This window comes from Crinia signifera, chromosome 4 (assembly GCF_055691185.1).
Source record: "Crinia signifera chromosome 4, ASM5569118v1, whole genome shotgun sequence".
NCBI lineage: Eukaryota > Metazoa > Chordata > Amphibia > Anura > Myobatrachidae > Crinia > Crinia signifera.
Genome location: NC_139220.1, coordinates 35,792,372 through 35,804,948, shown reverse-complemented (window position 1 = coordinate 35,804,948; position 12,577 = coordinate 35,792,372). Strand labels below are relative to the sequence as shown.

The 12,577-nt window shown below is 50.3% G+C and overlaps 2 protein-coding genes across 4 annotated transcripts in view; one reads left to right on the top strand and one right to left on the bottom strand.

Annotated features, from left to right (window-relative positions):
* Nucleotides 1-8,853, bottom strand: part of LOC146072930 (uncharacterized) — a 47,780-nt gene extending 38,927 nt beyond the window's left edge. Inside the window, exon 1 of the mRNA XM_083180101.1 lies at nucleotides 8,727-8,853. Within this exon, the coding sequence (XP_083036227.1) occupies nucleotides 8,727-8,853 (127 nt within the window). The remainder of the gene's footprint in view (nucleotides 1-8,726) is intronic.
* TNIP1 (TNFAIP3 interacting protein 1) overlaps nucleotides 1-12,577 on the top strand; it is a 74,807-nt gene that overhangs the window by 1,998 nt on the left and 60,232 nt on the right. The window lies entirely within an intron of this gene.

Below are 12,577 nucleotides of genomic sequence, written 5' to 3'. Positions count from 1 at the left end.
GGGCAGCACAGAGCTGTGCTGCCCGGCCCTGTGACCTCCTCCTCCCTGCACTGATCCTCTTCCGGGTGCAGGGAGGAGGAGAGCCAGCCCCCCCCCCCCCCCCCCCCTGCAGCAGCGCCGGGTAAGGGAGGGAGGGGGGAGCCGCCAGGTCCCCATGCGACTCGCCGACTGTCACTGCAAAGGACAGCTCTTAACGCAAGAGCTGTCCTTTGCCATAATTATCGCATATGTTAGTGCATATGCAATAATTATGAATGCGATAGGGGGCGGAGCTGGGGTGTGGATGTTAGAACATCCCCCCCCCCAAAGAGAGAGAAACATCCAGCCAATCAGCTCCTTACTGACTTTTTTCAAACACAGCCTGTAACATGGCAGTTAGCAGGTGATTGGCTGGATGTTTATCTCTCCTTATCCCCCTTGCATTTATCTCTTGTTAAGGCTTAGTACATCTGCCCCAGAATTCCAAAGAGGTGAACCTAATTTAAAGGCCTGTACACACTGGACGACTTTCAGCTCAAAAGGCGCCCAGTGTGTACAGGTCAGTGATGAGTGGTGAGTGCTGATGTGCGCTCCCATATCATCATCATCATCGGCCACCGCCACTAATCTGCTGGTATCACCAGCAGGTGAGCAAGGGGGTGGACGGCTTTACATAGTGTCCTGATATGGAAATTCGTCTTTCCCCTGGGGAAAATCGCTTGGACGGGTGAAAATCGCTCAGTGTGTACGCACTGAGCGATTTTCAGTCCAGCGATCTTCCCCCATCATCGGTCTGCATACAGACTGGGCAAAAACACCCAGTGTGTATGAACCTTCAGACTTTGCATTCAGTTTATTGACACCACTTTCAATTGTAGCTTTAACCCTGCCTATTCCCAGATTATTAAACACAGGTTGGACCCACGTCTTAGCTGCTGTACCTCTTTCACACTGCACCATGGTCCTGGGTTATTCCTTTCACACAGAACCCATATCTGCCCTGGTTATGGTATAAAGGGTCGTTATAGGTAACAAGTTGGAAATGGTCCACACGTGAAAAGGTCGGCTTGTTTTTTCACATTTTTTTTTTTTTGAGGGGGCGACACTATGTGTCAACCATTGCTGTGCGGACCCTTTGCTTGTTTTAATGACAGTGCCACAAATGACTACGGTCAGTGAGCCTGATTCAGACATCTTTGCACAAGTCCGAGTTAGCCTGCCAAGCGTTCATGTTAGTCTCCGCCCACACCCATGAAAACCCGCCTTGCGAATGGATTTGCTCGGTTTGCGAATGGACATCCATTCGCATCCGACCGAATATGTCCAAATCCATTAGTATTCCACTCTCCATCAACTATTCCCCACTGGTCCCTGCTGTTCTCAGCCACTGCTTAGTCCAGAACTTGATTCTGGTTCATAGGCTCCCCTGCACGTTCACACAGATGTTTAGCAACTGCGAATGCGCATAAACTCGCAGCAGATTGCTCATTAAGGCGGCGAGGGGTAGCACCCATGGGAACACCCAGTGTTTCATGGGCATCCAAATGAAAATTCTAGGCGTTCCCATGCTAATGCGGTCGTGACACGGGTGGCGGGCAGCTGGCGTTAGTGGATGTCAGCTGCCACAGGGACTGTACAGGGACGCCGCAGATCTAAGACACCTGCGAGGTGTCTTAGGTCAATGACTGCAATGAAAGCAGTTACATCCAGGCTGCTGCTGATGTCTCCACAGTTTCTCTTGGCACTCCCATACAACGGCCGGTGCCAACTCCCTGTCAATCATCATGCCAATGGCCTGCGATGAGTACATTTAGCAGGACCCATTCGCAGCCGGTACTCGCGCACAAGCACATTGATAATCTCCTGGCAGACAAATTGAGACCTGTGTGAATTAGCCCCAGTGTCCAGTTGTTTCTTTTTAAATAAAGATTTGATTTTGTGACTCATTTAGCTAATAATACTGAATGCTGCCTCCTGGATGCGTCAGTACTTTTGCTGGTGATGTCATCTCATGTACTGTAATAGTCATGTGACATTGATAAATTTCCTGGTGGAAAAATTCCCCAATCGCTCCAGGTGGCAATTACCAGTAAAGTTCATTGATTTGTAAGATCCCCTCTTAGAATAGACAGCGTCCCCTTTTAACACCCCCCCCCAAAAAAAAAAAAAAATCAGTTAGTTACCTATGTTGTTATGCATAGAGTTTGTGGTAGTGGCTTAAAGAGTGGATTCAGATTTGTATAAGTATTATTCACAAAGTGAGTGGCAGGAGTGAGTGGAGCTGGGAGTGTGAGTGAGATAAAGAGGTCCTGCGGCTTCTGCCATAGGGTTCTGTAGAACTCGAAAGTTTCGGTGTTCGATCATCATGAAAGTAATAGTAAAGCAATTGTGGGGATGTCTAATATGTGTCCAGGTCAGCAGGTGCTATAGGTTTTTGTATAAGGGCAGCTTTAAGGGAATCACATACGTATATCAGGGGGGATTGGTACTAAATCCCGGCGGTCGGAATCCCGGCGGTTAAAATCCCGACCGCCAAAATCCCGACAAGGGGGGACGTGGATCGCCCCCCCTTGCGGACACTAATTTATTCTCCCTCTATGGGTGTTGTGGACACCCATAGAGGGATAAAGTGCCGGGATTTCGGCGGTCGGGATTCCGGCGTCGGAATTTCAACTGCATCCCTATCAGGGCACTTGTTATCCACAGGTCATGTTTGCATCCCCTCCTAGAATGCCTTTAAGACTCCCGAACTTTGTACACCCTTCCCGATCGACTGAGCGAATAGATCAGGGCTGCGGATCCACTCCCCGAAGAGGTGTCATCATAGTGCGGTTACCAATGGACAACACAGTGAATTGTGATATTGCACAATAGGGGGAGGGGTTATGAAGACTGACACCTCCCACCTGATCTTCCCTTTCAGGAGGACATAGGTAAAAATTGAAGCTGCAATTATACCATCAGTGGGAAACTGGTTTAAATGTTAATACTGTTCATTCTAGCACCCGCTATCTTTGAAAACCCATGTAGTTCCTGCTCACTGCCTGGGGTGTCGCTGTCTGCTGTGGTGTTTCTAGCACAGGTCTGGTTTGCATATCAGTGCTGATATACAGACCACACTGTGCTAGAAGCACTACAGAAGACAGCGACACCCCAGGCAGGGAAGAGGAACTGCATGGGTTTTCAAATATGGCGGGTGCTAGAATGAACACTAGTTAACTATAGCAGGGGGTATTAACATGTTACACACGTATAGTGATCGCTTCCTTACACGGGAGATCGGGTGCTGTGGTTCTCTCCCAATAAGTCACAGGATATTAAATAAGCACAATAGTCGGTGGATTTTGCTCTGTTGGCTAAAATAATAATGACCATTTAATCTCCATAATAGCGCCAGGAAAACGTTTCCAAACTGTCCACTGTGCCCTATAATCCCTGTGCTGAGCAGTGTCAGCGAGCGCTCGCCTATGTACCATGGTCCTTTCATCTTACACTACAGATACTATTCCGGTCATTTCATGTTAGTAAATAAGGCTAATTGCTTTGAGGTGTTGATGACTAAGGATCCGGTTCTATAGTAGGCTAAAGGCTAAGGCCTAAAATGTATGAGGCATTGTGACTAAAGACATCTTCTTCATGGTGGATTAACTCTGTCTCCATTACTGTCAATCAAACTGTATTGTAGGGTACACACCACAACGACCTGCTCACGATGCACATCGTGAGCGGGTCGTCAGTGTCTCGTCCGACCCGCTTACGGTGACGCAGGGGGCACAACCCGCTCACGATGTGCACCGTGAGCGGGTCCGATCCGATGGCGACCCGCACCCGGCTGTATGGTCGTCATTCAGATCCTACCTGCAGCAGGTAGGATCTCAATAACGACCGACCCACGGGACCACGTATCGGATCGGTATCGGTCAACACCAGGACAGAAAAGGGCCCAATCACCACACAATCTACATCCAATTGGTCGGAATTGGATCTAGATTAAGGGGATCGGGCCCTAGTCGTCCTGGTGTGTACCCAGCATAAGACCGCGGACTCTTTACTCCTCCCCAACCACATTACATGCTACGTGTCTGACAGTCCCGGTGTGAGTCATATGCCAGGACTAGTGAAGCAGATGCACTAAGCTTCAAAAAGTGATAATGTGAAAAGCTAGCTCCTAACTGCCATGTTACAGGCTGTATTTGAAAAATGAGAGTTAGGGCCTGGTTGGTTATCACTCCCTACTTTATTACTTTTTGTTAGGGCTGTCAGAGGATGTCTATTTCCTACAGACGCCTCCTGCAGCAGTTGCATGTTTTTTTGCTGCTGTGTAATACCTAACATAGCGCAATAGGACCCTTTTGGTTTTTATTGACAAGCCCATAAAAAGTCTCACAAGCAGGGCTGGATTAAAGGGGGGGTCAGTACCCCTGGGTCCCCCTTTGTCTAGCCCCCCCCCCCCCCCCCTTTGGTTGGCATGTATTTAAAAAAAAAGTTTATTGCATGTGTGACCGGACGCCTGCCCTTAGCTCTGGCTACGCCCTTCGGGTCCACAGATTGCGGTACCAGGTCTCACGGGACCGTGCCAATTGGGGATTCCCTGTTACCGTCAGCAACCGCCTGTTACTGACTCCGCCCACTACGCAGTGGGCGGGGTATCGCTGCCACCACCAGACTCCTTATACGTGGCGCCTGGAACCACGGTTACCTCCTCAGGGCCAACTGCTGGCACCTGAGTACTACCTGCGGGAGTGTATGCGTTGACGCGCTGCTGACACACTCCTGGCTGGCGTCAGTGGCTTCCCCTCTGGTTCACGGACCAGACCTCTGCTTCGGTAGCTGGCAGAGCGGAGCTTGGAGGACGCTGGATACCTTTACCCAGAACAGCCGGAGAACGGAATTATTGCGGTAATTCTGTTAGTCGCAAGATGGCAGAGACGTCTTGAGGCAAGAAGATGTTTATTTGCTCAAAGTTCTTAAAAGAACTCTCTCCTAGAATAGGAGAGTGCAGCATACAGCAGAATGTTTACAGCAGGACAGGTAGAACAGAGTACAACTTTGGGCTCACAGAGCCCTGCTTATATAGGCAGAAAACCCTTTGACATTGTCAGGTCCTCCCCCATGCATTTACAATTTGCACCTCACTCTGATATGTTACTTCCAGTGCATAACGAACCAAGATTACATACTACAAAGGATAAATCCAATTTCCTTAGAATATATAACTTTCAGGAACAGGGGAGATATTTATCTCCTGGTAGCATGTTTACATAACGAAACACAAATGTCTGTGCCTCATCAACACCTCACACACAGGATGTCCTGGGCTCAGGTACACAAATTTCCTTTTTATCACCTTTTACACAGTGCTTCAGATACAGAGCCTATTCCCTGCTGTGTTTTGGACACTTACAGACATTCTGACAAGAGAGGCAAATTAGCATTTCATTTCCTCATCACCAAGATTGCTAAATTCCTTCCTTCAGAAATGTACAAAGTGCATTGTAAGTCCAGAATGCATTCCTCAATATTCAATACAATATACACAATATATAATGCAGTCCTAGCTCAGTGTCAAACATATATTTCATAAGTACATATAATCTGTGCCTGGTGCTCAGCAGCAGGCTACAACTTACAGCAGCACTGCAGGAGGGGTCCTGTCCCAGCTCAGTGCTACTCATACAGTCTAAAACATGCCAAGTGCCCTTGTTCTGAATAACGGCAAAGCACGGAGAGTTAACCCCTTCAGTGCTGTAGCCGCCATTAACCCCGTGTGCCGGGCTCTCCGGCCACACTTCTCCCCCCCCCCTTCAAGCGGGAAACCAGAGGGCCATGTCCCAACGACTTGGCTCCTGGTCCCGCAGCCCATTTGGGGGTTACTGGGAGTGCCTGGGGGTGTTGGCCCCCAGCCTAGACAGCTCCTCCAGACTGCAGTGGGCCATATCCGGTTGGTGCTGAAAGTCCACAGTCACCACAGTGTCCAAGTCCAAGGCCCCACAACAACAGTCTGTCTGTTTCCCCCAATGAAGGGGGCAAACCTTCATCAGGTGGGTGTTCCTTCACCCCAGTGGGGTGCCAGTGGCACCATCTGTGCCAAAGCAGGTCTGCTGCATACACAATTGCCACCCAGTGTGTCCAAATTGTGGCATACCCCACCTCCCACCATAGCAGTATTCTGCTCACACAAGCCACAGGGTGCTCCTGCCCACATGGCTGCTCCTGGCTCAGTACTGCTCCCAGTCCGTGCAGTGACGCAATAGTCCGTACCACAATGTCCTGGTAATAAATATGCGTCACCAGCACTGGAGCTGGTACCAGAGCCTCCTTCAGCGACTGGAATGCCAACTCACAAGCAGGTGTACATTCCACTGTCTTGGGAAGACCCTTACTAGTCACTACTGTAAGGGACGTCACTACCAAACTAGAGTCAGGGACAACTGGTCTGTAGGGCCTTACAGTTTCTAAGGTCAGTACCTGTCTGGGGGTTGTGGACGGGGGACAGCCTCTGGTCGACTCTACCTTCACTAGTCTGGGCCTACCCCTGTCTCCTCCCACACTATCCTCCAGGCACTGCACCTCTGTCACTTTTCCCGGGCACCTGTCTGCAACAACCGTCAGACCTGCCCTCCTGTCCTCCGCGAAGGACCTACGTCTTGGGGAACCCACCCTCTCTGGTGTATCCCCGTTTACCTTCCTGACTACCCTGGGCCTGAACCCTTCCTGCCCGGGCGCACTCCCCACCCCATCAAGGCCGCTGCGAGCTTGGCACCATATGCCTGTCAGGGATGGGTCAGAGAGCGGAGCCTCCTGAACCCCCTGCCAGTGCCCCTCACTTTCTCCTAAAGGGGGACACTCTACAGGGGCATCTAGGTTGGGATGTCTAGGGTCATTCTGGTTTGGGTCAGTCATGTCAAGGTCAGTGTGGTCACTCATACTCACCGCCGGAGTTGGCAAACCACTAGGAACAGGAGCATCGCTGGGCACCCTCACAGGATACAACAAGCTGGCACACACATCCTCTGCGTTGCTAGGGGACGTAGGCACACCAGAGGCAGAAGGCATGCAGGGGAGATGCACTGATCTAGCCACTGTAGTCTTTTCCTCTGGGCTGGTTGATGCTGTGGTTGGCTGTGCTGGCAGTTGTCTGGCCGCTGTGGTCTTTTCCTCTGGGCTGGGCTGTGTCGATGGTAAGGACTGTAGTCTGGCAGCTTGACTCCAGGCGATGGCGTTAGCAAATGTAGTAACGATTCCACCCCCAAGATCATTCCCCAGGACTACATCTGTTGGGAGGCCATCCATGACGGCAACATCTCGCAACTCTGGTCCAGCCCCCCAATCCAGGTAGACTCTGGCCATGGGTACCTCTCGCTCCGCTCCATCTGCCATTGTAACTTTGGCAGTGCGACCCTGCAATACTGCAGCAGGATCAATCAGTCTGGGGCTCACCACAGTGATTGAGGCCCCAGAGTCTCTCAGGCCTTCCCCCTGCAGGGGCCCCACTTGGACCGACTGCAGGTGCCGCCACATATTCTGTAGAGGCCGCGTGGCCATGCAGGTGACTCTATCAGCAGAGTCTGCCTGCTTCTCACCACACTCCATCGGACTGACTGGAGGGGGTACAGTCTCTGTGGGCTCATCTCCACGGGTCAAGCAAGCAAGCCGGGCTCCAGCATTCGGATTGGTAGCGCGAATATGGGGTGCCGGCAGGGTGGGACAGTTCATCCTCAGATGTCCGATTTTCCCACAGCTGTAGCACTTCTTGACCAGTCGGGGCTCCGATGATCCCTGATTACTCGCAGGGACGCTGCGGGGCGATTGCTGGCCAAGAGCACCCGGGTTGGAAGATACTTGCTTTGGGGGGCGATAAGCTGAAGAGGGGTGTCCCCCTGGTGGTACAGTCCTTTGTAGTGGGCTGCTACTTGGGCGTTTCAGCCCCTGTGACCGAATTGCCACATACTTGTCCGCTAGCTGGGCAGCCATCTTTACACTGGGTGGCTCCCGATCTAGCACCCACTCCTTCACTTCCTGGGCACACCTGCGGTAGAACTGCTCCCTGCAGATCACATCAATCAGGGTGTCCCAGGTTGTGGCCTTTGATTCCTGCACCCACTTCACCAAGTACTGCCGCAGCTGGGTGGCAAACTGCTCGTGGGTGCTGCCCGGATTCTTTGGCAAGTCCCGAAACTTTTTCCTGTAGGACTCAGGAGTTACAAAAAACCGTTGGAGGAGGGCCTTGGCCACAACATCATAGTCCCCACAGTCCTCATTGGCCACTCCTCGATAGGCCTCCAAGGCCTCTCCATGCAGGGTGGGCACAAGGTGTCTTACCCACTCCTGTTTGGGCAAATCATGGAGTTTACAAGTCCTCTCAAAAACTTGCAAATGTCCATCAATGTCCCCATCGCTGTCAGCAAACTTAGCAAACTGAATCCGTCCCACTCGGTGGGTAGCAGCTGACAACGGCGCCCGGGGTACCACAGCCTGTGGTGCCCGCTCCGCATGCCACATCCGAATGATGAGCATGCGTTCTTGTTCCGTTGCCCTCTCCCCTAATTCCGCTAGCCGATCCGCTAGGCTATCCGCGCCGTCCACCCTGGGACGCGGGGATCCTGGCCCTGCTAGGGAATGTTGGGAGACGTGGCTGCTGCTAGAGGGGGCGGGGCTTGTGAGTCTCACCGGGTCCAGATGAAGGTCCTCTGTGTGGCTGTCCTCCTGGACACGGTCACCATCAGCGTGCTGCACCTCCTCCCGACTCGACTCCTCCAAGCGCTTGAGCGCCGCCCTCATTTCGTTTACAGTTGCTTTGGAAGGGATATCCACACCCTTCTCCCGACACACGATCTCAAGGTCAGCCTTCGACATTCCATTGAAGTCCGCCATCTTGCGCGTTCTCCTGGCTGCCGTTACTCTTCCCTGAGTAACGCGGCTTCTCCAATCGGGTGACTGAAGAGCCGCCTGGGTTATCCCACTGCTGCCACCAATTTCTGTGACCGGACGCCTGCCCTTAGCTCTGGCTACGCCCTTCGGGTCCACAGATTGCGGTACCAGGTCTCACGGGACCGTGCCAATTGGGGATTCCCTGTTACCGTCAGCAACCGCCTGTTACTGACTCCGCCCACTACGCAGTGGGCGGGGTATCGCTGCCACCACCAGACTCCTTATACGTGGCGCCTGGAACCACGGTTACCTCCTCAGGGCCAACTGCTGGCACCTGAGTACTACCTGCGGGAGTGTATGCGTTGACGCGCTGCTGACACACTCCTGGCTGGCGTCAGTGGCTTCCCCTCTGGTTCACGGACCAGACCTCTGCTTCGGTAGCTGGCAGAGCGGAGCTTGGAGGACGCTGGATACCTTTACCCAGAACAGCCGGAGAACGGAATTATTGCGGTAATTCTGTTAGTCGCAAGATGGCAGAGACGTCTTGAGGCAAGAAGATGTTTATTTGCTCAAAGTTCTTAAAAGAACTCTCTCCTAGAATAGGAGAGTGCAGCATACAGCAGAATGTTTACAGCAGGACAGGTAGAACAGAGTACAACTTTGGGCTCACAGAGCCCTGCTTATATAGGCAGAAAACCCTTTGACATTGTCAGGTCCTCCCCCATGCATTTACAATTTGCACCTCACTCTGATATGTTACTTCCAGTGCATAACGAACCAAGATTACATACTACAAAGGATAAATCCAATTTCCTTAGAATATATAACTTTCAGGAACAGGGGAGATATTTATCTCCTGGTAGCATGTTTACATAACGAAACACAAATGTCTGTGCCTCATCAACACCTCACACACAGGATGTCCTGGGCTCAGGTACACAAATTTCCTTTTTATCACCTTTTACACAGTGCTTCAGATACAGAGCCTATTCCCTGCTGTGTTTTGGACACTTACAGACATTCTGACAAGAGAGGCAAATTAGCATTTCATTTCCTCATCACCAAGATTGCTAAATTCCTTCCTTCAGAAATGTACAAAGTGCATTGTAAGTCCAGAATGCATTCCTCAATATTCAATACAATATACACAATATATAATGCAGTCCTAGCTCAGTGTCAAACATATATTTCATAAGTACATATAATCTGTGCCTGGTGCTCAGCAGCAGGCTACAACTTACAGCAGCACTGCAGGAGGGGTCCTGTCCCAGCTCAGTGCTACTCATACAGTCTAAAACATGCCAAGTGCCCTTGTTCTGAATAACGGCAAAGCACGGAGAGTTAACCCCTTCAGTGCTGTAGCCGCCATTAACCCCGTGTGCCGGGCTCTCCGGCCACAGCATGGGAGTGGGGTAGTGCTGCAGCTTCACCTATCTGCCAATGTGACAATTATTAATGGTGCTGAGCATCGGGAGCCAAGGCACACTGACTGCACAAGTGTGCAGTGCATTACTGGGAGTTAACTAAGTCCCATGAGACTAGGAGGTCAGAGGCTGAGAGACTTGTGCTGAGCTCTGATTGGTGGAGTACACCACATGCTTCTCAGGCCCATGGAGGACAGCATCAGCAGCGGCCTCATCATGGGAGGGTTTGTAATCAGAGGCAGCGCTGAGCCTATGAGGTCTCCTACAGAGTATGGTACAGAGGGACAATCAGGCTTTTCATGTGGTATATATATATGTGTGTGTTCTCCTGTGCAGTTTGCGGCCGGGGGGGGGGGGGGGGGGGTACTGTCTAAAGTGCACACACCCCCCCCCCCCGAAGGCTTAATCCAGGTTGCAGGTAACATATTTACTGACACATTGTTAGCGCACACCAGCATTTCGGCAAAGGGTGAAATGTTAGCAAGGGCATGGTAATATAGGGCCTAATTAAGAACTGTAAATTCGCAGGCCGGGCAATTATTGATAGACTGGGCATGCGTACGGCCCATAGAACGCATGAGCGAGGCGATCCTGCTACTTTTTTGATAACTGGCCGTACGCAAGTCGATTGATAGGAAGCCAGCGTTTGGAGGGTGGTAACCTGATGTTTTCTGGAAGTGTCTGGGTAAATACAGGTGTGTCCAGGCATTTGAGGGGGTCTGTGACATCAGATCCGGCCCTGCTGCAACTGATCTGGTCCCAGATCTATCAAAATTAGCAGCTCAGCAATCAGGCCTGAATTAGGTCCGTAGTCAAGGGGTTTTCCATGAAGCATTACATATATATGTTGGTTTAGTACTTCCTTATGTGGTGTCACAGCTGTATTGCTTTGGTTACATGGCCGTGTCTGTCTGCCCTGCTATAAACACCTTCAGCGCCTGTATGTACTGATTAACGGATGTATGCGAGAGAGACCACTAGACAGGTGGTGGTATCCCCACACCACAAGACAAATGTGAATGACATCATTCAAGTCTGGTGTTTCATTGTTTGAAAGCCACAGTTGCCACAACATACAATTCTTTTCAAAGTCTCGATAGGATGTAAATTATATATTCGCAGCCGATCTTCCCCAGTGTTACTCAACTGGGTACACATGGTGAGATATGCACCATATTTCTTTTCGATGTTGCTTATAGAAGCAAAATCAAATGCACATCGAATGCTTTTATTAGCATTCGATGCAGATTTGATCCCAATGCGCGCTCCCTTGTAGTGGAAATCGAATAGGATAAAAAAGTCTTTGCTTGCGATTCTATCCCGATTGAACGGTACACGAAAGGCATTTGATTTGGACTGTATAGTACAGATCTGTACTATATACAGATGGAGCGCCTCTGATCCTTGGCCGTGGATCGCCAGCATGCCTGCGCTGGCGATAGCCGGCGCAGAGGCGCTCCATCTGATTAGGACGCGCGTGCGTCCCAGTTTCAGGATGGCGCTGCGGCCAGCCCCTACAAAGATGGAGCCTTCTCCATCTGTAGTCTTGCCTGCACCATCTATTTTACTGTTCGATTTACACTAATCGGGAGTACGCATTGAGATTCGCATCGAATGAGGCTGAAAACCGTTCAAAGTCCATTCGATTTTGATTATATAGTCAAAATTGAACACAAAATCTCACCATGTGTACACAGCATCATCGGGTGTACCCTCTATAATAGTAGATAGGGCAAATGTAATGTGTTCACTGCTGCATTCCATTTGATCCAGATTCGATGTGAAATCGAATAGACAATAGTGAAAATCGAAAAGGAGTAGAAAAAAAACGTCAGAACAGGTCAAATAGGCCAAATCTAATTGAAATAGTTTTTTTTCCAGTTTCAATAATTGGTGCCTGCAGTGGGATAACTTGATTTTAGGGCATTCAGGTGCGTACACACGCGTTTACATTCAATTTGATTTGCGTTAGATTTCCCCATTTCCACCCCCCTTTCGACTTGACCTTTGCTTTCCATTCGATTCCATATTCGATTTGACCTTTTGCATTCAATATAGATTTTGATGTGTATTCAAGGCACAGCGTACACATTCTATTTACTGGATCAAATTCGATATTTCTTTGCCTGCACAGTCTATTTTTTCGATATAGAGAAAACGGAAGTGGACATCGGATGAATGCGGATCATAAGCGCCTTAAAAAATTTTGGTTCGATTTTGCTTCTATAAGGAAAATCAAATCGAATCATGTGCACACCCCTTAATTCAGACCTGACCGTTGATCTGCAAAGTTGCAGATGACT